The 27,901-nt window shown below is 35.6% G+C and overlaps 1 protein-coding gene across 1 annotated transcript; it reads left to right on the forward strand.

Moving 5' to 3' along the window:
- Positions 1-420: 420 nt before the first annotated feature.
- On the forward strand, positions 421-27,055 carry LOC110796316 (CHD3-type chromatin-remodeling factor PICKLE). The gene is made up of 31 exons (XM_022001373.2): positions 421-762; positions 879-1,028; positions 2,206-2,343; positions 2,434-2,588; positions 2,681-2,842; positions 6,438-6,679; positions 6,820-6,915; positions 7,006-7,142; positions 7,227-7,445; positions 7,560-7,667; positions 8,650-8,700; positions 8,819-8,918; positions 9,481-9,623; positions 9,701-9,804; positions 9,968-10,106; positions 10,544-10,713; positions 12,595-12,661; positions 12,883-13,005; positions 14,559-14,665; positions 14,746-14,830; positions 15,448-15,645; positions 16,825-16,975; positions 17,067-17,172; positions 17,266-17,340; positions 19,096-19,157; positions 19,358-19,434; positions 21,481-21,611; positions 23,850-24,198; positions 24,771-24,900; positions 26,275-26,348; positions 26,515-27,055. Exons 2-31 carry the CDS (start codon positions 882-884, stop codon positions 26,794-26,796), a joined length of 4,128 nt encoding a protein of 1,375 aa, XP_021857065.1. The 5' UTR covers positions 421-762; positions 879-881; the 3' UTR covers positions 26,797-27,055.
- Positions 27,056-27,901: the final 846 nt, after the last annotated feature.

Raw genomic sequence — 27,901 nt, forward strand, 5'->3', positions numbered from 1 at the left:
TATAATTCTTCCGTTTAGAAATAATGGTACCACTTTCATTTTATGCATTATTCTTATACTTTATATTTATTTGACTCTCTTTTTAGTTTTTACACATATTAAAAAATAAATATTATCATATATAAAAAATGATTGAATTAATCTCAATGTCTACTTTTCAATATTTTTTTTTTTTTTTTACTATTCTTCAAAGTAATACTCCGTAGATAACTAAAGATATTAACCGTTAAAATTGTGTATTATCTAACGTAAAAGTAACTGTAAAAATTAATGGTCAAAGTTGTGCGTTGATAAATGAAAAAAAAAAGGTGCTGTATTTATTTATAAACGGAGGTGATACTTTTTACATATAAAATATCAAAATATTCAAATTACCATTTACAAGTAATTTATTTAAAATATAAAAAATTCACTCTACCAATGTCCTAACTTTAACACAAGAAGAGTGAGAAAATTAAACTAGTCTCCTTCTCCTTCTTCTTTTACTCGCCGGAGAATGCAACTCAACTAAACGACTGTTTAAATTTGACTGACAAATTTCTCCGTCGATTAATTTATCGACGGTTGCGCTTGCATTATCAATTCGAAGCAGCTAAATTAAGCCTCTTTTCTTTAATTAAATCTCAAAATTCGATACGTTTTTGAAGAATTAGGGTTTTTGTATCCGAATTTTTCAAGAGCGCAATCACAAACTACAGAGGGCGTTCTTTGTATTGGAGGAACTTCCCAGAAATTGAGCTCCAGAGTTTCTCTCCTCTTTAGGTAAATCACTCAATTTCATACAATGTTTAATGCTTATGATTTCAAATTTTTAGGATTTTGGGTTTTGCGAATTTGTTAGAGAAATGTGATGATGGAGGAGTTTGTTTTGTTTTCAGAAAATGAGCAGCTTGGTGGAGAGGCTCCGTGTAAGGTCGGAGCGAAGGCCGGTATACAACATCGACGTATCGGATGATGAGGCGGATATTCGACATGGGAAATCTGGTCAGCCTTCAGAGACGTTTGAGAGGATGGTCAGAGAAGATATGGTCTGTGACGCTTGATTCTTTGTTACCATTTTATTTCTTCTATAGCATTCTGCTTGCTTTCAGTTTTAGATAGATTGTTTACTTTAGGATTGCTCAAATGTTCTGTTTGCGATACCGCAATAGTGGATCACTGTACTTTATTGCCTTTACACTGACCTTTGTGTGCATGCTAGATCGTGTTCGCCTCTATATGTTTAATTAGAACTTTACTGATACACAAGCTACTATGTTAAGTGGGTATCTAATCTTTCTTCACATCGTGGTACATAAGCTATCATATTCATATTCTTGAAAGGGGAAAATTTTGAAGTTGATGTCTCTTGTCAGTAGCTAAGATATCGATTGCATTATATCTACTTGTCTCTGAACATATCATATTTGTGAAGCAAGGTGTAAGACCGACTGAGCAATAACTAAATACCAGCATATTAGTAATATCACCTAGCGCTATGTGATGACCGGAGTTTAAACTTTTGGCAGCTTGAGTGTCATAAAACTTGGAACCCCCCAACCCCTCCCCACCCCTCCCTACCCTACTTTAATGCATGTATATTTATTTCCTGAACAGCAGGTTGTCGATCCAGAAACCATGCTATAGCTACAATGTAATAAGGTGTGGCAACTAAAAAAAATGACACATTTTTATATGTAGGGAAGACTTTCTAGTTCTTAGTTTGTGTGTACTTCACAAAACACAATGATTTTTTTGTCATCAGATGCAAAAGGTATTTCTTAGTCCCTCCTATTGCTGTCTAGGGGAAGGGACATGCAAATTTGATATAATGCACATGCACGTGTAGTCGTGTACCGATCTCGTTTTTCTTTGTTGTTAGATGCTAATGGTTTTCTTCTAAGGTGCTTGTTTGCAAGTAATGTTTGTATAGCCTCCAACGTAGATATGTAATTTTGTGTGTAGAGCAAAGTTTCGTAGTTTTGATGACGTGATCTGAACCACATTCTGTATGGTATGAGTGTATGACTTACTTTTATGATGACAGGGTCCGTTTGGTAAGAATATGTCATTCTTTGACAGGGGTGCTCTGTTTGTTGGGTATATGATATGTCCTGTGCTTTCTCATACTTGATGTTTTTTAACTGAACCTTTTTTGACATTCATTGTACATTCTCTCATTTTTTATGTCTGTTTTTAAATTGTATGTTTTCTAATGGTTTGCAGAAAGAGGATTCATGCCAATTATGCGGAAAAAGCGGAAATCTACACGAGTGTGAAACTTGTACTTATGCTTATCACCCCAAGTGCTTAGTCCCACCAATGAAAGCACCCTTCCCTGCTGGTTGGCAGTGTCCTGAATGTGTATGCTCTTGCGCACAGTTGAGTTACTTGTTTAAACCTTTAAGGGTATTTTTGCTGAATGAATTATGTGAAATATTTTTGGTCTTGTAGGTTAGCCCTCTCAATGAGATTGAGAAAATACTGGACTATGAAATGCGCCCTACTGCAGCTGAGGATGTTGATGCCTCCACGCTGGGCTCGAAGCAAGTATTTGTCAAGCAGTATTTTGTAAAGTGGAAGGGATTTTCCTACTTGCATTGCACATGGTAATCCTATGTATATATATGCTACCTCGTTGCTTTGTTTCTGGAAGTCTGCAACTGATTTCCACGAAAGATTTCATTGTCATATGTTGCAGGGTTCCTGAGAAACAGTTTTTCGAAGCCTTTAAGACCCTTCCTCGCTTGAGGACCAAAGTGAACAACTTTCATCGACAGAAGTCATCAGCTAGCAATACAGAAGATGACTTTGTTGCTGTTCGATCTGAATGGACTACTGTTGATCGGATCCTTGCTTGCAGGTTCATTTCTGAAAAGTTGTAAATCTTGTGATTAATACTCCCTGTCCCTTAATACTCGTACCGTTTTGACTTTTTGCATATTCACATAATTCACTTTGACCTTATATTATTTATAGTATATGAAAATAAATGTTAGTATATAATATATTGTTGGCTTGATCTTAATATATATTTTCAACATATTAATATTTTTATAAATTTTTATAATATGTAGTTAAAGATATTGGTGGTCAAAGTTGTGCATTGGCAAGCGTGTCTAGTCAAAATGGTGCGAGTATTAACTATTAAGGGACAGAGAGATTCTAACTTTATGCTCTCAATTGCTTCAATTATTTCTATTTTTTTTCCCCATTGTTATGGTTTTCTAGGCTCGGAAAGAAGTCCTTGACATGTGGGGATCTAGGCTATAGTTTTTAAGATTAACATTCTTTCTGTCCAAATATCATTACACGGAGAATCTTTCCGGAATAGGTTGTTAATTTGTTATGGACCTTTAAATGTTTATGTAAGTTAGGCTTCTGTAATTATAACTAAAAAACTCCGAGGTGTCTGATTGTAATTGAGAGTATCATTAGGCAGATTCAATTCCAAGTTTATGTTGGATGCTTCAGTTGTAAAAAACTCCAAGGTTCGAAGCTCAGTGTGTAATGTTTGGAGTCCTAGCGTAGAGGACTAGAGGGCCTGCCTAGAAGGACTATTAGGTCTAAGAGTCTTCAAGTTTTTTTTTTGCTTGTAATGGCTGTCTATAGCATTTGTAATTACAAGTTTGGTTAATAAAATAAATATTACCAAAATTATAACTAAAAATGTTCTGCTGTCAGAGAAGAGAAACATGTGTGCCTCTTAATCCTTTCAATTTTGGCTTTTCATCCTATACCTCTGTTTTTTTATTACTGCAACATGTAGGGGATGCAAGGTATTTTAGGACCCCTTGTGACAAGGAGATAGATAGAGAGAAATAAATGGAGGGACCCATTTGATGAGAAAAGAGACGAACATAAATCATGTGCAAATAAGGGAATGTAACTTTCATAGAAGGGTTACATTGCAATTTAAAAAGAGGAGGATGTGTCTTTTAAACCTTTTGAAGCCTGTTACAGAATGAAAATTATGTGGAGACCTCCACTCTACCAGATTTCATTGTCAAGGGTAAGGCTACATATGTGTACTTGACAAGCCATTTGCTTTTTTACCTCTCTTCAATGCTCGAAACTCTCACAATTGGCATGGGTATGGAACTTATACTTCATATTGAATCAATTGTATGCTAACTGTCATGGAGTGGTCGAGTGTGATACCTCACACCCGAAATTAGTGTCCAAGTTGTGAAATACTTGGACCTTCTAAAATCCTGCCATCCAATGTTTTAAAGATCGGGATTTTACTTTTGGATTGATTGGGCAACTTAGAATTGGATGATCGGATAAAATCATCATTTAACTTTTGCCAAAAATATGATAACATCATTGAATATAGTAACATAATTGAAGTTATTATAATGTATGTAGGAATTTTATTTGAATTGCTTGGATTTCGCAATGTCAGTTGTATTGATTAATATTTTTTAAATAGAAGCATTCACATATGAAACACATCGGTGATCAATTGCATGTAGGAGTGATTATTTATTCCAAATTGTCATTGTAGGACTGGATCGTTGGATCTTTGAATTGTTAACCATATTTGGAACCTTGTATTTCAATTTTATTTTTATTTTCTAAACGAAACTACTTTCACTTTCCAACCAAAGTGAAAGAAAGTCAACGCTCCGCTCCATACTCTAATGCGTAAGCAAATAGGAATTACCATACTTGTTCCAAGTAAGTGAATTGCATTACCTGCAATTGCGGCCAGTCTCGTTAATTTGCCTGCCACGAGTCATTTCTATCTTCATTGTTTTTGCATTTTATTGTTATAACAGCTTTACTAGGTTTATAGGAGGAGAATTGCGCTCCTAGGTACCTACCTAATGACATGGATTTTTTCATATTAAAGATGCTGGTTTTTATCGCGGTAATATAATTTTACAATTCTGCTTAGGATTAGGATTTATCGTGTGTATTGGTATAGTATGATTCTAAGATTCAAAACGAGATTCTAACAACAATGTTGCCATCAGTGGGATATGATGGTGTACTTTTATTTTTTTATTTTTTATTTTTTATGGTAGTATGGAATATTAATTATTGAAGTATGCTTATATACTTAATATTTTGGAAATCTTGTGACCACACCTTTTGGATTTGACACTTTAAGGTGACCGCACTTGCTAATAAGGTGATTTTGTGTCTGACTTGTTCTTCTATGGTTTGTTTGATTTATGCACTCTTCTATTAGTATTTAACTATTTAACATTACCAGTTGTACAGCATAGGAGTAGACTATTGATCACACTTAATTATAAGAAAATAAGAAAAGTGAGCCATTGTTAGTTACCTTTCTGACAGTTCTTGCTGACCTTTTTAATTTCTTCCCCCTCATTCCCTTGATTTTTTAAGCCCAGCCTGATCCATTAAATATTTTCATAGGGAACTCTTTATCTTGTTTGCTTTCCTCCTAGTCTCCCATGATCATGATACACGAGTATTATATGACAAGGGAACAAGTTCTTTATTCTTTACTTCTATCCTTGAATTTGTAGATCAGATCATGAGTGATTATTAAGCTTCATGATACAGGAGTATTATATGACAAGCGAACAAATTCTTTATTCTTGACTTCTATCCTTGACTTTGTAGATCAGATCATGAGTGATTATTGAGCTCGAGAACATGCTTACATGTATTTCTTGCTTCTTGCTTAGGGTCCCATTAAGGTTTGGATCTGATATTTCTCTCCTTTTGTGAATGACTGAGACCCTCTTATTGTTTTCTAGTACATTTTCTGTTACTTACCAGAAGAAAAAAATGCTAATAAGTTTATTTAATTAAGGGTCTCATGTAAGCTCCCTATATGCTTTCGCAATGGTTGAAACTTTGTAAATCTGACCTCCCAGCTCCCACTGCCTCATCAGTGGAAATGGGATATCATTTCAACAATGGAGATTCAGTATGGCCATGGATGTGCTGTACAAGGTCCAACATCTTGAGGATAGAGGATGTAGACTTGTAGAGGAGTTGATATTGGTATTGCACCATCCCGGGCCGTTATCTGACTTCTCCATCTTTGTTGGTTGGGGGTGGGACTTGGACGGAAGAAGATTAGTGGGAGTGAATGAAGAATTGAGGATGCTTCTATCTCATCTGTAGAGTGAGAACATGTTAGCTTTATTATTGCAAAGAAAGTCCGTTTGTCACCATTTAAGTTGTCTACAAGTATTATCATTTATAACGTCCGGAATCTGTAATGGTTTGTGGTTTCTTTTCAGTTTTGTGGTCATAGGATAGATTTTGACATTTCGAATTATAGTACGTACTAAATAATCTCCTTGTTGCCATTTCTGGTTAATTGTTTTATCCAATATGATAACATGTGACTTACAGTTTTTGTGTTGATACTTTGTTTTCATATTATTTGTAATATCTAAAATTCATTTGTGGCATTTATCTATAGAACGTGATTTCCTAATCAAAGATTTTCGTCTGATTTTTTGCAGAGGGGATGATGATGAAAAGGAGTATCTGGTGAAGTGGAAAGAGCTGCAGTATGATGAGTGTTCTTGGGAGTCTGAGTCTGACATATCTGCTTTCGAGTCTGAAATTGAAAGATTTCATATAATACAGGCTAGGCGCCGTAGACATTCTAGTAAGATGAGAAGCCTTCTACGTGATTCAGAATCCCATAAGAAGCCGAAAGAATTTCTACAGTATGAACAGAGTCCTGATTTTCTGATTGGAGGTATATTATATTGTTGCTTTAAGTTTTGTAAATATTGTTTCAATCCTTTACTGTACTTTTTGTGACTAAATGTTGTCATGTACGTCTTCATTTCTGTTCATTGAATTGAACTCTAAAGCTTGATTTTTCTTAAATTGAAGGCACTCTGCATCCGTATCAACTCGAAGGGCTGAATTTTTTACGCTTCTCATGGTCCAAACAGACCCATGTGATACTTGCTGATGAAATGGGTCTTGGTAATCTATTGTAATTCTATAGAATCAGAAACGTGCGAGGGGGTTTGGTTTCTTTTAATTTTTTATTTGTTAAACTTTTTATTGTTGCAGGCAAGACTATTCAGAGTATTGCTTTCTTGGCATCTCTTCTTGGAGAAGGGGTTTATCCCCATCTAGTGGTGGCACCTTTGTCGACGCTGCGCAATTGGGAACGTGAATTTGCAACTTGGGCACCACAGATGAATGTTGTATGTATCTTGATTATAAGGAAGGAGGGTTGGCACAATAGATATTGAGTACACTTTGTGCTTATTGATTGTTATTAAATGCAGATTATGTATGTTGGTTCCTCTCAAGCTCGCAGTGTTATACGTGAATATGAATTTTACTATCCTAAAAAATCTCTCTCAACAAAGCTTAAGAAAAAGAAATCTGGCCAGATTTCTAGTGAAAGCAAACAAGATAGGATCAAATTTGACGTCCTTCTCACGTCGTATGAAATGATCAACCTAGATTCTGCATCTCTGAAGCCCATTAAATGGGAGTGTATGGTAATATGCAGCTCAACTTTTAAATCCAATCTGATTTACATGGAAGCTATATTTCATTGTAGGTAAAGATTCTGATTTGTTTTCTTTTATTTTGTCTCCAATTTCTTTCTGTAGATTGTGGATGAGGGTCACCGCCTTAAAAACAAGGATTCAAAATTATTCCTTATGTTGAAGCAGTACCATAGTAAACATCGTGTGCTTCTAACTGGAACTCCTCTTCAGGTTTTGTTTTCATATCCTATTATTTGCTGCTATAATTGTTTGTTGGATTGGCCATTATACTGTTATGTTTAAAAGACGCAAGCAAATTTTTCACGAGGTTTACTGTGATTTATGGCTTTTTTTTGGTTTTACTTCTTATGTGCTTGATTGAATTCTGATTAGGGGACGTGAAGTCTATTTTAATGTAGTCATACATTGATATGAATCTTCCTCTTTCTGTGAGATTGTGGTGATTTTATCTCTCCCTAAAAAATGTCCGAATGTCTACTACTTGCATGCTTAAAGAAATGCTAGAAAGTAACTGACCTTATTGTTAATATTTCAGCAGAGTTTACTCAATGATTTTTGGATCTAAATAGTTGTAGTGGCTACATTTTGGTAAAATCGCTAGTTTTATCTCTTCAATTCTGTTCCCTCAAATAAATTCATGCGACAAATTCTTGGGTTGCTTATCATGTAGGGAGATGTCGTGACGAAAGAATCATGTAGGGTGTTATGTTGTGACGGAAGTTATAGATTGGATTTGCATCTCCTTTTTAATCATTGTAGATCTATATGTAAAAATTAAGTCCATTGGTGTTTTAAAATCTTAATGCAAGTTAAGAATAACTGCTTCACTCTTTTTTTTCAAACATTATAGTTCCGTGTATGCTTATTTTCATCCTTTCAATGTTAGCAACGCGGCATTGTTGAATTATCAAGAATCCTAAGGTTTATATATGTTTATGTATCATGATATGCTTAGATACTTCTATTCTTAATGTATAAAGTCGTGATATTTTGGTTTAGAATAACAGTTTATGGTATATTTATTTTTTACAAATATATATAGTTTGATGGGAACAAGGTTGTCTGCTTATATCAATTCATGTCTGTTTCTGGTTGATCATTTTCCATCATTTCTGCCTTGATTGAACTGGCCTGTGTAGTTTCTTCACTGTTTTCTACTATCCTTCTTACGATCTTTTGGGGATTTTTCCAGAACAACCTTGATGAGTTATTCATGCTGATGCACTTTCTTGATGCTGGGAAGGTCAGTCTCACTCTTTCTGTGGTATCTTTGAGATTGTCATTTTGCTATCCTTTTCGAGGAGATCAATGTTTTCATGGGTCACTTGTATTTGTCTGAACTTGTTTTGAATAATCTGCAGTTTGGAAGCTTGGAGGAATTCCAGGAAGAGTTCAAAGATATTAACCAAGAGGAGCAGATTTCACGGCTTCATAAGATGTTGGCTCCTCATCTTCTTAGAAGTACGAGTCTTGAACCTTGCACTGTTGGTGCTTTATTGAACGTGTGTGAATTAGAAGTTGCCACTTGATTCAATGTTATAATATTATCTCGATCACCATTATGTAGGCTCATATATGATCAAACCATCTGATTTTACATTTGTTCTTTTTTGTTTCATGAATGATGTTGGTCTCTCTTGTCTTGGTCGGTGAGCTAATATTTTATTCCCTTTGTCCCGAATACTCGCAACACTTGTGTTTGTGTGTAATTTTAGGAATGTTTGTGAGTAGTACATGAAAATGAATAAACCAATGAATAAACTACATCGTCCTCCTCTCTCTTTTCCTTGTGCTGCTTCCAACACATCTCTGATTGGTAGGAAGGTTTAATATGGAAGGTTTATAAGATATAAAGTAGCTGCGTTGTTGTTGGTCAAGCCTGTATTGAGGAGGGGTTGTTGGGCTCTTCACTCCATGTCAACTTTGTCTTTAGGAATACGGTGCTTAATTTTCATCCATTTTTTTATATTGGTCTTGCTTGTAGATTTAATTATATGGCTATGAATATTTGGTGTCATTTCAGGGGTGAAGAAAGATGTATTGAAGGAGATGCCACCTAAGAAAGAACTCATTTTACGTGTTGAATTAAGTAGTAAGCAAAAGGAGTACTACAAGGCAATTTTGACTCGCAACTATGAACTTCTTACTCGTAAAGGCGGTGGGCAGGTGAGGATACTGCTTTGTCATATCTCCTTTTGAAGACATTGAGTAGAATCTAATGTGTAGGGCTCCCGATTTGCCAGATTTCTCTTATCAACGTAGTTATGGAGTTGCGGAAGTTATGCTGTCATCCTTACATGTTGGAGGGTGTCGAGCCAGTGATACCCGATTCAAATGAGTCATTCAAGTAATTTCTCACGTTATGCTTCTTAGTGCACCCTTGTTTAGTTTTTCGGATCTATTTGTTTTTGTGTTTGAAGCATAGCCTATTCATCGGACATCATATTTCGTCAAGAGGCTTACCATTAACTTTGAAAAGTGCTAATCGCCTCTTCTCTACTATATGACAGACAGCTTCTTGAGTCTTCTGGAAAACTACAGCTGTTGGACAAAATGATGGTGAAGCTCAAGGAGCAAGGACACAGAGTTCTTATATATACTCAATTTCAGAACATGCTTGACATACTTGAAGATTACATGACATACAAGGTGTAGAAGTCATTGCCTTCTGTAACATCTTTTATTTGAAACTCTTTTATCTTGATTGGCTGTGCCTATAGTTTGTCTTTTATTCTGCATTATGGTTCTCATCTTTTTTTGGTAGATCTAAACCTTTGTTGTATAATCTTATTCCGCACTACCATATTTCATCTTTCTGTTTCCGTTTCTTCTTGTCCCTTAAGTTGTTTGTCTTGTTTCTTCTTTCTTTCTCAATAAAATGTGCCGATGGGGAAGTCCATAGCTTTATGATACTGTATTATTTACTATGTTTTGATTTACACTCAACGAGTCAACGACTTTTCTATTTAAATCAAACATATTTTCCCATTCTAACAGTCTTTTAATGGTGGTGCTCTATATAGTTCACACTCCAGTCTATCAATCTTACCTGATATTGACGCTGATATTTATACTTTTTTGTCCAGAAATGGCAGTATGAACGTATTGACGGTAAGGTCAGCGGAGCTGAGAGGCAAATTCGCATAGATAGATTCAATGCCAAGAACTCTTCCAGATTTGGGTTTTTGCTATCTACAAGAGCTGGGGGCTTAGGGATTAACCTGGCTACAGCTGACACAGTTATCATATATGACAGGTAATTGTTTCAGTTTTACTTCTTTTCTGTTGAAAATTTCAGTCTTATAATGGTCAAACCCTTTGTCCACGGGTTTGTGGTTTTATGCATCATTTTCAAAATGGTTATAATTTCAAACTCGTTTAGGTCTTGTATTGACACCTAAAGAAGAATGCTTGAAATGTATTATCATCTTGAAAGTTAAGATTCTTGGTTAATATCTTGACTTCTAGCCCTGTAATGCACCTGCAACAATGGTTTTATTTTATTTCTCCCCGTATAAGTAGTGTGATGTGGTATAGAAAATAAAATCCAACTTGTTTTATATGTGTTTTCTTTGGTCCAAAGGATGAGTTTGACAAGGAGAAAAAACTCGTTCCTGTTCTCTACTTGCATTCGGGCAACTTGCATAAGGATCTTGGCGTCTTTTGTGGGTCTGTTAATACATTTGATTTTCTGGATTCAGTTTTCGATTGTTACTTTGTTAGAAATGTCTCTGTAGTGAAAATCTCTATAGATACGAACATGTTCTGGAGTTCGTTCCTGGAAGATGTCTCTGGATTGGTTAAAATTTAGGAACAGAATATGGCTGCAAGTTAAAGGTTAACCTGCTCATTGCGTTGGTTAGGGGATGATTCGTTAAGACTTGTCCTTAAAAGAGGGAGTGTTCTGTAATGTATAGGGGTATACAATGGGAGTTTGATTGTGCCCCAGAAAGAATTTTGACATTTTTGCTTGAAGGTATGGACCCTTACTTTCTGTGGCCTTAACTTTCTGGTTGCATTGGTTAGGGGATGATTTATTAAGACTTGTCCTTAAAAGACGGAGTGTTCTGTAAAGTATAGGGGTATACACTATACAGCAGGAGTTTGATTGTGTGCCTGAAAGAACTTTGACATTTTTGCTTGAAGGTAAGGACCCTTACTTTCTGTGGCCAAGAACCTTTAAATTTATATGGAGAGGATTTACGGAGATAACTAGAAATAGTTTCTGTAGCTGATCCGATGTGATTCTTGATCTAGTCAGATATTTATGGTTGGATTGTGGTATGTGATCTGGGGCCGACTTGGTCATATTAAGAGAAGTTTGCATGTTTTGTCGTCAACGTAAGCTCTGTTCTCCTCAGCTTATTTTTTGCCAAACTTTTGCTCACTTTTAACTCATTTTGATGAAGTAAACTGTTTTTTTTGCTGAACTTAACTTATTTTCTTTTCCATTATTTTGGCTAAACATTACTTAATATTGCTGAAACTTATTTTGATAAGTCATGGAGAACATAGCAGACAGTGTAAAATATCCAGATTCATGTTGGAGTATCGAGCATCCAATACATGCATTGAAAGGGAAATAAAGAGCTAAAGTAAAATAGTTTGTGGCTTGACTTACAAAACTTCTTATGTCATGCCGTGGTATGAAAAAGGGAGAAGGAAAAAGAGGACTTTGAGTTTAGTTTTGACAACTAAGATTGAGAATTCGTGAGCACAAAGTTATAGTTTGGAATGCCTGGATATGAGAAGGAGAATAATATCTGGTGCAGCAAAGAGAGGTGTGCAAGGGCCTTAGGAGGTAAAATGGAGACTGGTGTTGATGTTTTATAGCTTTTGAGATGGTTATTCTTTTTTGTTAATTTGTTTAGCGGTGTGGAGTTAGGTGGAGTTTCTTTTACCTACCTTGGGATTGAATGCTTTTGTGGCTTCTGTTTAGGCTAGCTGGTGCTGTGCAGTGCTGTAGTATTACTTTTGTTTTTAGGTAGATGTGATAGGATTCTTGATTCAGGTTTTGTTTCTCTTTTCTAAGAAAAAAAATCCTATGAGCAGCACACCTCCAGCCTCATGCCCTCATGTTTCATTCATGATTGGTTAGCTGATTGTTTTCCTAATATTCTCTTATGCGTTGATGCAGCGATTGGAATCCACATGCTGATTTGCAGGCAATGGCCAGAGCTCACCGACTTGGGCAAACTAATAAGGTTGATTTTAATTACTCATACACTTACTAGGCGATTTTAGCTCCTATTAGAGTTTATATGGGATTTTCAATATCTTTTTAGGATCTTACATGTGGCCATTATTGTCTGAAACTCTGAACCATTTAGAAAATTGTTTGATACTTGGCCTAAAAAGATGTGGTATAACTGCAAATTGGAACTTTTGTCTCTTGGAATTACATTTTTATTTTGCATTTTTGCAGGTCATGATTTATAGACTCATAACAAGAGGATCAATTGAAGAAAGAATGATGCAAATGACAAAAAAGAAGATGGTGTTGGAGCATTTGGTTGTTGGGAAGCTAAAGACACAAAATATTAATCAGGTTTTTGCCAATCTGAATTGTTTTGATATGAAAAGTGATAGTCAGATTTAAACTTATTGACAAACTTGTGTAGAATGCTGTGGATAGACACAAAAAATAATATTCATCTCTGTTTCTAATATCTTAACCTCTTCTGTTTGAGAGATTCTATTGAAATACTTCTACTATAGAATCAGCTATAAGTCATCAATCTTGGTTAATTTCTGAGATGATTTGGAAGATAAATCATGAAGGGTATAGACTATAGAGAGTAGATCTGTGGTCTAGTGGCAGATTAAAATCAATTGTAGGCAAGAAGTGCTTGCCATGTGATGGGTTTATCTGAGTGATTTAAGGCTTGGTGGCTGTTTCGCATTGTAAATTTCTTTCAATAAAGATTGAACTTCACTTAAATCTCCTTTTGCTGTTTGAATGGACTCTGTTTTGTAGTCTATTTGGTTGGAACTGAGACTCATACTTTCTTTCATAGATTTACTAAGTTATTGCTTTTGTTTCTCTGTGAAGAGCTCAATGTTATCATTTCAACTAGGAAGTTGGGGAATGAGTGTATTTCAACGGTGTCTGTTGCTTGTTTCTGTAGCTGTAATGAGTATCATGCTAGATGAGGCTGCATTCCGGTAAGCGGTATTGATAATGGATCCATGGGAGGCATAGTAGCAAAGCATCTTGGTTGACCTATTTCAAATGCTCTTCATTTTTGGTTAGTAGATTTAAGAGGATCCGAGGTGTATGAAATAGGGGACCAGGGGTATAACAAAATCAATATTGGTACAAATGCCTAGTTTATCAGATGGACCAAGAAAGGTACGTTTGCCAACTTACCTTGCTCGGTGGCCACTGGTGACACTACAGTACCTTCATTTCCAACATGCAGATACACCACTAGAAATGGATGGAGTAGAAACCTTGCTTACAAATACATCACGAAAAGGTCGGAAGATATATACTTAACTTACATAGCACTTGAAGTGTTCCAACTCTCTTCTTTACTTGACTCATAGTTAGTGCCTTTATAGGCCTGTTTATACTACTATTGCACCAACTTGTAAATATTGTTTGTGGTGGTTGTCACAATTCATGACCTCCTGCATATCTGCCTTGTCAAATTCTTCAATATGTTAGACTCTTTTTAGGAGAGAACTTGGCTTTGAGTTTTGGAAATATCCGAGAGGTGGATGAAAGACTTGTAGCGACACTCTTGTGATAGCACTCAACTGGGAAGAATGCTGGGGAAGTAGTATAAGTATGATAAGAAGCATCAAATGAGCGGCTTCAATTATCATTCTCAGCTATGTTGCTTTGACCTCTTGGCTGTCTAGTACATGCACTTCTGGTGATGCCGCCTTGTATATGCATGTGCATACAATTTTTTTTCCCAATGGCCGCATAGTTCAAGTATGCTACTAAAGTACTAATACTTTGACAGTTGTAAATTTTCTGTTTTACATAGTTTGAATCTTGCTAAATGCAAAAAGGCGAATCAGTTTAATGTGCTGCTTTGATTATGTATCTATGAGATTACTTTGCTGGTACTGATAATGGGTAGTTTCCAGGAGGAGCTAGATGACATCATAAGGTATGGCTCAAAGGAGCTGTTTGTTGATGAAACGGAAGAGGCAAAGGCCCGCCAGATTCATTATGACGATGCTGCAATAGACAGGTTTGTACATTTGGTTGCCCTTTTTTCTTTGGTTTGAAATATCTTTGTTTCGATCTACAACGTTTGGCTATTATTTTTAGATTACTTGATCGTGAACGTACTGGAGACGATGAAGAGACTACTTTAGATGAAGTGGATGACAACGGGTTTCTAAAGGCATTTAAGGTTTGAATTCAGATTCAGTTTCTGACTCAAATAAGTGTTTGTGGATTTTAAACCTTGTGCTTGATGATCCTGTGATTGAGCTTTCCTCAATAGAGGAATACTTCAAGAACAGTAGTCTTTTCTGTTGGTATTTTATTTTTAAGCTTTTATGTAGTTGTTTGCTACCAAGACTTCATATTTTTGTTGCTAGGATCCGGCCACTATTTAATTTTGAAGAATATTGTCATTAGTTTGGTTGTGTTTTTGTACATGGATGAACCTGAATTTGGAACACCTTATTTTTTTATGAAAAAGAAATCTCTTATTGAACGAAAATAAAGTATCTAATTTCTTCCAACAACCTAATTCCCCACTGTTCTTATTTATTGTAAAATTGCAGATAGTTTGTTGTTGCCTATCAGATTAAGGGTCAATTAGAAATAGCCTCTTGATTATTGAGGGGTTAAGGAAACATGCCTTAAATCCAGTTTTCGCCTAGAGCGGAGGGTAATGTTAGTCTCGTTGCCAAGGCTATAAGCCTATATATATATATACCTTTTTATGTTTAACTTGGATTTTGCATATAATTTCGCGAATCTTCCACTTTTTATTTTTAAGATAACTATTACGTCATGTAGGTGGCAAATTTTAAGTACATTGATGAAGCTGAAGCTTCAGCAAAGGAAGCGGCACAAAAGGCTGCTGCTGAAACCAAAAGCACTGTGAATAATCCAGAGAGATCCAATTTCTGGGAGGATTTATTGAAAGATAAGTATGAGGTGCACAAAGTTGAGGAGTTTAATTCTCTTGGAAAAGGAAAGAGAAGCCGTAAGCAGGTATTACTTTTGACTTCTAAGCAGAAATTCATGTTTTAAATGTGCTGTTATTTACTCTGGCACAATAGGCTCAACGACTTTGACTGCTTCAATGCCATTATTAGCTCATATTTGTGTTGTTCTTAGACAAACATCATTGGCTCATATCAATGACTTCTACTGCTTCAGTGCCATCATTAGCTCATCGTTAGCTTACCTTGTTTTGGGTAAAATAAACTATAAACTAAAGAATTATGAAATCTTGTCTCAGCGAGTGCAAGGTTCTTTTCACACACATAATGATCTTAGGTTTTTTTCCCCCTAATAGAAAAAGATCATGGAATTTGTACGTAGATGCCTATGATGATTGACATATTGCTCTAGTTTGATTAGGTTTTATCTTGACCATTTGCTTGTTTTTTTTTTTATTATACTACTTTAGAACTTGACTACTTGAATGTTCCCAAAATACCTCTAAATTAATCTTATTTTCCTCTCAAATCTATCTTTTGATAAATATTTGTAATTATTGTATAATAAAACAAATGATTTTTACCTTTAAGAATTTGTTTACTGAACTACTATATTTGTTTCAAAATTGTACGAATGTACGCCACATTTTTACTTATGTTGTCATAATTTTCTAAATATATCCAGTGATTTGTCCAACAATTTACCCAAACATGCATCGAGTTATATTATAAAATTAAATGGTGGGTTTTCTACAAAGTTACCTGTGTAAGGTTATATAGTCCGGTGTGTTTTGCCACTTCCTTGCATTTTCCACTTTCAGCGAAAATAATATCTACAATTCAATGAATCAGTGGAAATATACTTCTTATTGTATTTCTTTTAATTTTTGATGTGTTCCCCCATTATTTATTTACCATGAAAAACTTAATTTATCCAAGTTTTGCTTCTAATGCACAATTTTTTATTTGTATGTTTATAAGGGATAAATTAGGAAATCGTATTACATATAATTCAGAACCTTCTAAGAATAAAACATTATCAAAGACATATTTCAATACAACAAACTTAGCTCTTACTTCTCTTCTGTTTATGTTTTCATTTTTCATTTGGTGTGCATTGTGTTTGCCACTTTGAATTTGATTGCCGAGTATATGCACAAGACGAGAGTTGGACGGTACATCTTGTTTGTTGATATTTACTTTAATTTATGACGTTGCACACATACAGATGGTTTCTGTTGAAGATGATGACTTGGCTGGTTTAGAAGAAGTTAGTTCTGATGGTGAAGATGATAACTATGAGGCTGAGTTAACTGACAGTGAGACAACATCAACTGGAGCACCTGCTGGCAGAAGGACTAACAAAAAGAGAGCTCGAGGTATGTGTTTACGGTCTTTAGTTTAAAAGGTTGGAAAAATGCGAATGTATCATATTGTTTAAGTGGATTTTGTTTAAAACATTTACTACAGTTGACGGTATGGAAGCTTTTCCTCTGATGGAAGGTGAAGGAAAATTATTTAGAGTGTTGGGTTTTAATCAGAGCCAGAGAGCTGTATTTGTGCAAGTTCTCATGAGGTTTGCAGTTAATTCATACACCTCCCCTGTAGTTAAATGAAAATTTTATCTTCCTCCCTGATTGACTTCAACTTCTTGTTTTTTATTTTATAGATTTGGGGTTGGTGAGTTCGACTGGGCAGAGTTTGTGCCTCGGTTGAAACAGAAGACTTACGAAGAAATTAAAGAGTATGTAATGATGCCCTTTTCTGATATGAAATGCGATACTAGTCCACATAAATTGATGAGACCCATATGAGTTTCACTCTGTTTGGAAGATTGAATTTCTTAACTGAAATTATCACCTGATATGTCTCCATTAACTTCTATTACCGGTCATTCAAAAATAAAACTTCTGTTATTGTTATGAATTGAGATTTTTTTGTTTTTTTTTTCTTCTCTTGTGGGCTTAGGCTTATAATATCGTGATTTGGTGAAGTTACTATTGTTGGATCTAGAAAAGGTGGGATTTAGTTGGAGATTTCTTGTTTTCGTCAGAGGAAGTCAGTAGGAGATGAGCTTCTAAGGTATGAATGTTGGTTTAAGAATGAAGGCACAAAGTCTTGATTTCCAGTTCTATGAGCCAAATTGGAAGTCGGTATTCTGATTTTCTTATGAGCTCCTTCTTCCTCGGTCAGACATGGAAAGATCGCCTCAAAATTTACCTCTAGATAGATATATCATGTATAGGGAGACTTCGAGTGATGTCTGACTCAGAGTAGTTTTATATGTTAATGAATGTGAACTTGTGACTGGATTGTAAGAAATAAGATGCAACCGGTACTGTGCTTTTATGGATTATCACATGTGCTCTGATTACTTGGGGTGGAGTACCTATGACTCTACGAGGCTATGATTATTTGTCACTCTAGTGGTCCAGACCATATCTTAGCCCTTGACTCTTGAGAAGATTAGCTCTTGCTTAGCAAATCTTTTTGTGTAAGCTAACTTGACAAATTCAAGATCACGGCTTTTTTTTTTCCTTGCATGCTTAATGTTTTTGTGGGAAAGGATACTGGTTCAGGAGCTCAAATAAAGGCTATTTTGACCCAGCATCTCATGAAATAATGCATATGTTGGTATCTGGAGTCTGGAGTTTTGGACATTTGCAAAGGATACATTGAAATCTTGTTTACACAACAAGAATAGGGTAGCTCTATTCTTAGGCTTATCTTTGTTCCTAAAATGTTAATCTTGGTTCTGGTTCATAGTGGGAAAGCCTAGATGATCGGAACAAAGGAGTTATGAATTGCTACAATTTGACTATTTTCTTTGGAGTCTTTGATCCTTTGCGACATTCATGAACAAGTGACATTTTCCTAGTACTTGATCATTGTTTCTTGAACCATTGAATATCCTTTTTCTTATGTTTCTTTTTTAATTTACTTTTGTTGGCGGATATTGGATGGATGCCACTTTTATCCAGGAAGAAAGCAAGAAATTCTTGCATGAAAGTTTGGTTATAGACCTTTTATGTCCTTTTCTGTTTAAAATTTCAGTTGTTTAACCTTTATATATATATACCAGTCTATGTGAGTACATTACTTATATAAGAATGAATCTAGGCCATTGAATTAGGAGGGATCTAACCGCGTGATTAGCCGTGTTCATTAATGGCGAAGTTGTAAATTAATAGAATTTTCTTATACAAGTTAGAGCATGTTGTATGCTTGTTTAGAATATGTTGTATGTTTATTTAGAACATGATGTATGTTTGTGTAGACCATGATGTATGTTTGTTTAGAATATGATGTATGCTTGTTTAGAACATGCTCTATTTTGATGCCTCCCTTGAATATGTACTTCATTTGTTTTTTTTATAGCATTTGGCTTTTATGTTTTGACAATCTTTTATTTGTTTTCTTTAGTTTTTCAGTTTTTCGTCCTGTTTGAAGAAATAAGTATTTCTGGTGTATTGTGTCTTTGTATTCACTTTGTATACAGATATGGGACTCTTTTCTTGTCTCATCTTGCTGAGGAAATCACTGATTCATCAAACTTTTCAGGTTATTTGCTTCTGCTTTTCTCCACGCGTTCTTTAATTTGGATGTTATATTAAAGACAAGACAAATAACAGTGTTTCATTCTGTCTGGAATCTGTAAAACCATTATACGACCTTCTTCAGCAAGATAAAATAATTTTTGATCGGTCAGTTTCAATTTGTTCAACGCCTCAACCCTAATGTCTTGTTCGTGTTGATCACAGATGGTGTACCAAAGGAAGGACTTAGAGTTCAAGATGTTCTCGTCAGAATTGCAGTCTTGCTCTTGATTAGGGACAAGGTACATGATGAAGCGCAAATCTTTTTATTGTGTTAATTTTCATATGCTATGTGCTGATTGCCAATGGTGTTAATTGATTTTGCTGCTAGTCTGGAGTCTGAACTCTCATACATGCTCGTTTTACATTGTAACAAAATGTAATGGTTTGGAAAGATCCGCTATTATTCTTTTATTACATTGAGACAACTCGAGTTATATTCTTTAAAAAGGGTCATCTCCGGAGTAATCTTATATTTTTCTGGACAGGCATAAGCTTATAAAGTTTGAAAGACTTTAAACCATGATATGTATATATTGTCCATGACAAGTAATATGGCGCAGAATAGGTTCACTTGTCCCCTTTATATATTTTCACCTTTGTTGGTAAAATCTTCATGAATATCCTTACATGAAGATTTTACATGAAGATTCATGAATAGGTTCGGGTAGAGTAATATGGAGGAAAGAAAAACCGAGAGATTAATCTTCCTTTGTTTATATAACACTTGGGGAAGAGGGCAGGGAAGAGAATCGGAGGGATCCATTTCCTTCTCCTTTAATAAACCAAATCCTTCCAAAATCCTTCCAATGTTGGAAAGTTTTGGAAGGAAAATGCACTCACATCTTCCTTCCACTCACCTACCTTTAAGTAATCATCTTACATGCTTTTATCTGAAAGTGATCCGAAAGGTTGATTAGGTTGGAGCTTCTTTTGTAAGGTGTTCCTGTTTTCTTCCCTTGTCATAAAATAAAAATAAAAATAATCCTTACATGCTCTCATGTGCATGTCCCCTTGCAAAGCAATTTTGTTGGTTCTTCATCACTAAGCCTTCATTCGTCTAGATTGTACCAACAATAAGATATGCTTATAAAGCCATTGCTATTTTAGTATTCAGTGAGTAGTACTGTTACTTTTTGACAAGTAAGTAGAAGAACAATAGTATGAGAAAGGAAATATGCTGTGTTAGTGTGTTACTCATTTTGGGTTCAAGTGTGGTAAGGTTAAGTTAATCAGCTAAGCTGTATGCCTGGTAAAAGTTTCTGACTCCACGAGTTACCCTGTTTACTCTTAGAGTTTGGTTGTGTTGTCCACTGCTAGTTGCAGGATCTTGTTCTTCTGTTTTAAAACATTTATCTCTCCTCTGGAAAAACAATAAAATGTTTTATTATAACTTATAACTATATGGAGATATTATTAATGATTGGGCATGCCTTGTCAGTTTATCAGTGTTTATGAGCGGTGTTATGTATATGTTGCTTCCTCATTTGTATGAGTAGTATCTACTCGACTACTTGGACATTTTACATAGTAATGAAAAGTTCATTTTTCTTTCGTTAGTTACATTTTATTTTATCGAAGTGGCCCACTTGCTTCCTTTGGGACCCAGTTTATTCAAATACTCCTATCATTCACTTGTAGATGCTAGTACAATAGGTAAGCTTGATCAGATCTATATAAGTGAAGTTCAGAGGACGTTTACTTCGTATAGGAAGTAATCATTCACGTCGAAACTTCCCATAATGGAATGGTGGACTTTCTTGTGTGTGCCAGAGGCAGTTAAAGATACTGTCAGTAAATATTTCAGTTTCTTTAGTGGATATTGCTGAGCCTGGGTGGGAATGCTATCTTTTGGAACACAACTAGTATAATGACCTTGATATTGATATTTTTTCTTCTACTCAACGTTACCTTTTGTTTGTCCCCCTTTTCTTTTTGTAAAACTTCCAGTGCACACATTTGATCATCAATGTATTCAACTACATATTATAAGATATTAAACCAGTAATTAATCTAACAAGACCCCATCAGTATGTTTTTCTTATTTTTATCAATTAATACTCCTTGTCAAAGTTCGTTTCGATTCAAATATTCCAAATGGGACAAACAAAAAGAAACAGAGGGAGTACTATTTCTGTTATAACTTTGATTCAATTTTTATTTATTGGGGTCATCTATCCTGATTTGTACGGAGTAATTCTCATCTTACCGTTTTCAGTCTTTTTTAAGTAATTTCCTTTCTACTTTTAGTAATTTCATTTCACTAACCATTTTCCACTACAAAACAGGTGAAATCTGCAACTGGAAACCCAGATGGCCCCTTGTTTGCTGATGATATATTTTTGCGCTATCCCACTTTAAAAGGTGGAAGGGTCTGGAAGAGAGGGCATGACCTTATACTATTGCGAGCAGTGTTGAAGTATGTTCTAATCATTTACTTTGAGCATTTGATATTAAACTTTTTGGTTGAAAACTCAGCACGGAATTGATAAAAATTAGTCATTCATTATCCTTACCCCAGGGGTAAGGAGGAGTCGGAATTACACAACCTTACCACTGCAATTGCAGAGAGGTTTTTTCCAATTGATCCATAAGCGATAACGAGACGGCCATCTTCTACTTCATGCAAAGGAAGCGAAGAGGTTTTAAGAGCCATTTTGATTTAGTCATTGTGTAGAGAAATTTTAATGTTAACAGCTTATGTGTTAAACAGAAGAGAGAGAATCTTTGGTGATAGTAAGAGTATCATTTGGGGGTAACATATTGAGCTCTTAAGAGCTGACTCGGTTCGAGAAACTAACATTGAACTCGGCTCTGGTAAAGTGGTCAAGCTAAACCAAACCTTGATGAACCTAACCTGATACTCCCTCCGTATTTATTTAAGAGATACACTTGGTCGGGCACGCGTATTAAGAAAAAGAATTGAATGAAATAAAGTAATAAAACAAGTGGGGCTGAGTAGATATTTTAATATGAAAAACAAGTGGGGACCATGTCATTTTAGGGAGTGGGGGGTGGGGGTGGGGGTGGGGTGTAGATATATTATTTAATTAGATGGTGGGGTTGATAAGTTACTAAAAATGGCAAGTGTATCTCTTAAATAAATACGGCCGGAAAAGGCAAGTGTATCTCTTAAATAAATACGGAGGGAGTATGTTCCAGGAATTTTGAAGAATTTGAAACCCAAACCCAGACCACACCTAAGACTAGGGAAAACTGAAAATCTCATATAGACACAGTGTATTAAGAAGCGCAAGGCACACTAAAGCGATAATACTCCCAGAGCCTAAGCGCAAGCGCAAGACGTGCGCCTCATCACATCAAAGTGAAGCGCACTTTTTTAAAATCAAAGGTTTCTTTACTATATATATCAGACTATAATAGAGTATTTAAACCACAAAAATATATGAACTTCAGATTTGCTTCCTTATTACTCTTTGTTTTAACAAAATTAAAGCATATACAGAGTCTTTATCATGCAATATCCATTAGACAATGAACAATAAAATAAACATCGGTGACTGCTGTCTTCTTCTTTGTCCTTTTCGTTTGGACTCCTGGCTCATTTTCTATTGTTAAAGATGAATAGTGTGTGGTCCAGAACACAGTAACAACATAAAAAGGGAAGATCCCAACATAAATAAAAACAGAAAAAAAAATCAATGAAGCGCAGAAAAGCACGCTTCATGCGCTTCTTCCAAAAGGCTTCGCCTAGGACTAATTAAGCGCTTTTTCCTAGGGCTTTTCGCTCAAGTACGCTTTTTCATACACTGTAAAGGCCTTGGAATTTAAGACCCAATCCGCACCCAGACGAGCAAAACCCGAAACCCAGTTTGATAAAACATGTTGACATCTAGCTATTAAAACCAGAAACGGTATCCAATTTAACCTGTTATTGACCCGGCTTTAAAAACCCCGTAATGATACATTGACAACCGGAGCTGGCATGCTGAATGCTAGTAGATTATGCTATTGGAAGACCAAAACAGACTTCACTGTGTCTTCTATTTAAACCAAAGATACGAGCTACCTATGACCCTAGTTAGCCTGGCTTTGATTAAGGGAATAACTCAGACTCAAATGAGGATCAACCTCATGATGTACGCAAAATGATATGAACCTGAGAATTTGATCTGAAACCTAAACAAAGTTGACTCGATCCCATACTCGATTACCTTTTAAGTTGAATCCGAACTAGCCTGATCCAAACCTGAAGCGACTGAACTGAAAAACGTGAAACAACTTGATTTAAATATGATTGGAAACAGTATTAACCAACCCAAAATCTGACTAAAGCAGAAATACTGAGATTACCCAATCCGAACATGACGGCAACACAAAATAACCTGGTCTGAACTTGGAAAGACTAGACAAATCCCCATTTGCTGAAACTGAATGCAACTCGGTCAAATGGGTAAATTGACTCTACTCAAGCACTTGAGTTGACATGTCTAGGTCTCATTGATTCAATAATGAGGATTAGGATGAGAGTGAATGTTGAAAAAATTAGAGTGAAAAAATTGGTTGAGGGAATTTGTACCAAGTCCTTTCTGAAATTCTCTTCTTGTTCTGTTGTGGTGTTGACGTGTTGTACTATTTGTTTCTAGTAATTTAAGGTTTTAATAAGTTGGTCACGTGTTATTTTTTCACTCTGAAGGCACGGGTATGGAAGATGGCAAGCTATTCTTGATGACAAGGAGTTGAAGATTCAGGAAGTTATTTGTCAGGAGTTGAATCTTCAAATGATAAATCTGGCTAGCCTTGGAGTTGGAGGTAATCAGGCGCAAATTGGATCACAAATGGCTAACAATGAAACATCTGGTGACTCGATGAAGGGCCCTGTCAGTCAGAATGGTTCAGCTGCTGAGCCAGCAGCAGGTGGTACAGATCCAAATACCTTATTATATCAGTTTAGAGAAATGCAAAGAAGACAAGTTGAGTTCATTAAGAAAAGGGTGCTTCTTTTGGAGAAGGGCCTAAATGCTGAATATCAGAAAGAATATTTTGTAAGTTCATTTTGGTATTGTATAAGGGTTTTCATTTCTGAATTCTGGCTAGTATCTGGAAATTGCCTGCTTCACATTGTTTCATGGACTGACAGACATGGTTCTCCGTCCTATGCTGTATTTTCCAATATGTTTATGTGTTTAATTACCCCCCCCCCCCCCCTAACACACACACACATACATTTTTCTTTAGGTGGAAGGACAGTCCGGGAGGCACAGTCATCCCACACGACCATGATTGTTATTTGGTACTTGAATATTTTTTTAAACGAGAAAGGCTGCCCTTGATACCTGTCAAATGTGAGCCTTCTTTCACACCAACCTCATACCTTGCTACTAGCAGGGTCCTTGGTGGAGTTGAAATAAGAAAAGCTGCCTCATTGACAGAGTTAAAGGTGAAGAGCACTCTTGAAAACGGGTACTAATATTTCGTGTGGTCTTTGTTAGTTGAGGTCCAAGAACTTCTACAGAAGTATTTTTATGTGCTTTTTGAAGCATCATGTTGTAGTCTCTTTGGCCTCTTCAAATGCTGGCGTAATTTTCTATTAAAATTTAAAATCCTTGTAACACAGGGTGATGGGAAGTCCAATGGTGATTGTTCTGAAGAACCTGAAAATGCATACAAAGCTACAGGCATGACAACTGCCACAGCTGAAGTTGTTGCTGAACTTGCAGACAAGCTTCCTCGTATAGAAGTGCTAGGTACGAGGCTGCAATTAATTATTATTTTTTGTAGAAGTAGAAATAAATATATGTAGTACATATTTGGATGACAATGCTTCTCTTAATCAGGTCTTCTGTGTGCTTACTTATTGCATCTGCAGAAAACGTTTTCGCTGGTGTATTTGGATTATGATGAAAATCAGATGGATATATTGAAATATATTTTTAAAAGGGGTTTTGTTAAATATATAGTGTGGTCCTAAGTTCCTAACTCCTAAGGGCTATAGATACGCATTAAATTTGTTCAAAATGGTATTAATTTTTGACGAATCACGTGTTTAGTGTTTAAAGCTCCCCCAGATTCTTATTTAATTTATTGTTCCACTTCCACTCTTTTTCTCGCACCAAGGAAGAAGGATGAGGGTAGCTATTTTTTGGAAAAAGCAAAAGAAGATGGAACAGGAGAAACAAAACCCTAAAAGGAAAGGAGTACTTATTTCTAGTTTGGGAAATTTAGGTGGTAGACTATATAATACACTTAGACCTGGTTATTGGACAGGGTAGTCCAATGGATATAGGGTTAGGGTCAATTTAATAGGGCTTTTATTGGACATGGCTCTTACTGGACAGGGCCTTTATTGGACAGGGTCATTATAGGGTCAAACTTATACTATATTTATTTTGAAAATTAAAATAGTAATGATACAAAAAATTACGTGTATAGCTCGTATTCACTTGTACTTGCACATGGCTCTTTTGTTTTTCATTTTTCATTGCTCGTTTATTGACCCGCCCATTAATGACCCGCTATTGACCCTCGACCCGCTTTTGACCCGCCCATTATCGACCCGCTAAAAATGACCCTTTCAATACCCGACTCTCTTTTGACCCGCACCGACCCTGACCCTACCCGCCCGATAACCAGGTCTAATAGTACTAAACAAATACATGTTCACTAAAAGAGAGTATTTTAACTTCGAAGAGCTGAGAGGGTTTTAGATGACCTTTATTTCTTAAATCTTTTACTTGAGGTTACTGATTCTAAATGATACTCCTGTATGGATGTCTTTGTGCATATAGCTGTTTTGATTTGTGCAGCTTGTTTGAGACTCTGGAGTAGGTATAGTATGTTAGAAATTTATTGTGCATCCCTTCACGGCTCAGTAATGTGTATACATCATGTACAGGGACATTGCGTTCAATTCTTGTAGGTAGTATGTTAGAAATTTATTGTGCATCCCTTCGGCCCTTTAAAGCTTAGTATTTTGAGCGCTTCGCTATAGATGTGTTGTGTTCTACTATGATAGAATTGCTATGTTGTTCTCTGCAGACTACAGCATATTTTTACTGTAAGTGATTTCCGAATTTCCTCCATGATAGAAAGGATAATGACCCTTATTGCTTTTCCTGCAGCTTCAGAAGAAGTAGCTTCTGCTTGTCACGATTCTGATCCTAGACGCGAGCAGTTGGCTCATCATTATAATCAAGTGAGCATCTCTTCTAGATTTAGCTTCTCTCTGTTCCTATTGTTTGTTTCATGTCAGCAAATTTTTCCTTGTAGACTGGTGCAATATGACCAGAAAAAAGGGTACATTTTCTCTGAACGCAAGGATTTTAAAGTTGTATTCTTATATTTCTAACTTTTGTGTACAGATGTGCAAGATAATGACTGAAAATGAAAAAGAATCCGTCAAAGCTAGTATAGTTAAAGAAGCTGATCAAAATTTGGGAAAGACACTTCACCAGCTAGAGGATCTTTGTGGAAAGGTAAACCAAATTTTGACCGTACCTCAGAATCATCCTACTGTTGATGGACCTGCATCAAAAGACCAGCAACAGCGTGGTGAAGCGCAGATTAGTGTTCAAGCAACGGAAATTAAAGGCCAGGATGTGGAAATGGCGGAAGCAGAAGTTGGTGCGAAAGAAGGAAAATAGGGTTTAGTTGTTTTTAGACTAAGCACAAAGCCTATTTTGTGTATCTCATTTCCTTCTCAAATCAATGTATTGAAATAGTTCAGCAACTCTTCAAACCACAGGTTTAGTTAATTTATCAAAGCTTATTTTGAATAGGGTACATGAAACGGAGACCGACTGCCTTGTGATTCTTCCTTTTGGGTTACAACTTACAAAGCCATGGTCCATCAATATCGTAAAAGATCTTTCCAACTTAAATGGTTAATACTTCGTGCCTCCATTTCTTCATGATCTTTCTTTGGTATGCTACATACTCTGTGTATGGACCTTGTTAGTTTAGGACTTTAAGGGTCCAATATTAATCTAACAGACTGATATTAGACCTTCAGCAAATGTACCCAATCAATCATAACATAATGTACATTCTTATTGTAGATGTTAGCTAATAAATTAGGTTTAGTGGTTTGGTTAAAGTTGAGACATTTTGTCCTACATATAAGGGAATATTGTATACAAGTAAAATATAAACTTTTAAAATTTTGTAGATTGGAAGGTAAACATTACAGCCGAAGTTTTTTGGGCTTTTGTTGGGTGCGAAAATTAATTTTAGGACCATACTTGTTTAGTTGCTTTTTCTTAAAATGTTTTATCTTAAATTATCTTATGAATCATGAGGTTGTCACTTTTTACATGATCAAGTCAAATTTTGATCAATTGACAAAAATGTATGGATATAATTGAAATTAGGAAAATTTTATTTTTCTTCAAAAAGAATGTTCGTTTGTCCAAAGTGGTGGTATTCATGTGGGGTGCCCTAGTTCACAAGATATTGAAAGCGGAATTTAACGGTATCTTGTCACAATGATAGTGTAATTTACACCATCAACATAGCAATTAAATTCCAACGTAGGAAACAACACAAAAACAGATATGACATCCACATTTAACCCCGACCAAGAAAGTAAAAGGGGAGTGGTTTCAATCATTTCTAGTTTAGAATTGAACTCGAACGCTCAATTACCTCATATTGTCTAGTGTTCATTGGTAAATTTGTCTTTGTTTCTGAAATAAACTACTTAAAATATTTTACCAGACATCCATATGTAGCTATTTATCATATTACTAG

This window comes from Spinacia oleracea, chromosome 1 (assembly GCF_020520425.1).
Source record: "Spinacia oleracea cultivar Varoflay chromosome 1, BTI_SOV_V1, whole genome shotgun sequence".
Classification (NCBI taxonomy): domain Eukaryota; kingdom Viridiplantae; phylum Streptophyta; class Magnoliopsida; order Caryophyllales; family Amaranthaceae; genus Spinacia; species Spinacia oleracea.

Bases quoted from the DNA above. Each gene is read 5' to 3' on its own strand.
- LOC110796316 (XM_022001373.2), top strand. From the start codon at position 882: ATGAGCAGCTTGGTGGAGAGGCTCCGTGTAAGGTCGGAGCGAAGGCCG. The intron at 7,446-7,559 runs GTAATATGCAGC...TTCTTTCTGTAG, and splicing joins CCATTAAATGGGAGTGTATG to ATTGTGGATGAGGGTCACCG. The intron at 9,624-9,700 runs GTGAGGATACTG...CCGATTTGCCAG, and splicing joins CTCGTAAAGGCGGTGGGCAG to ATTTCTCTTATCAACGTAGT.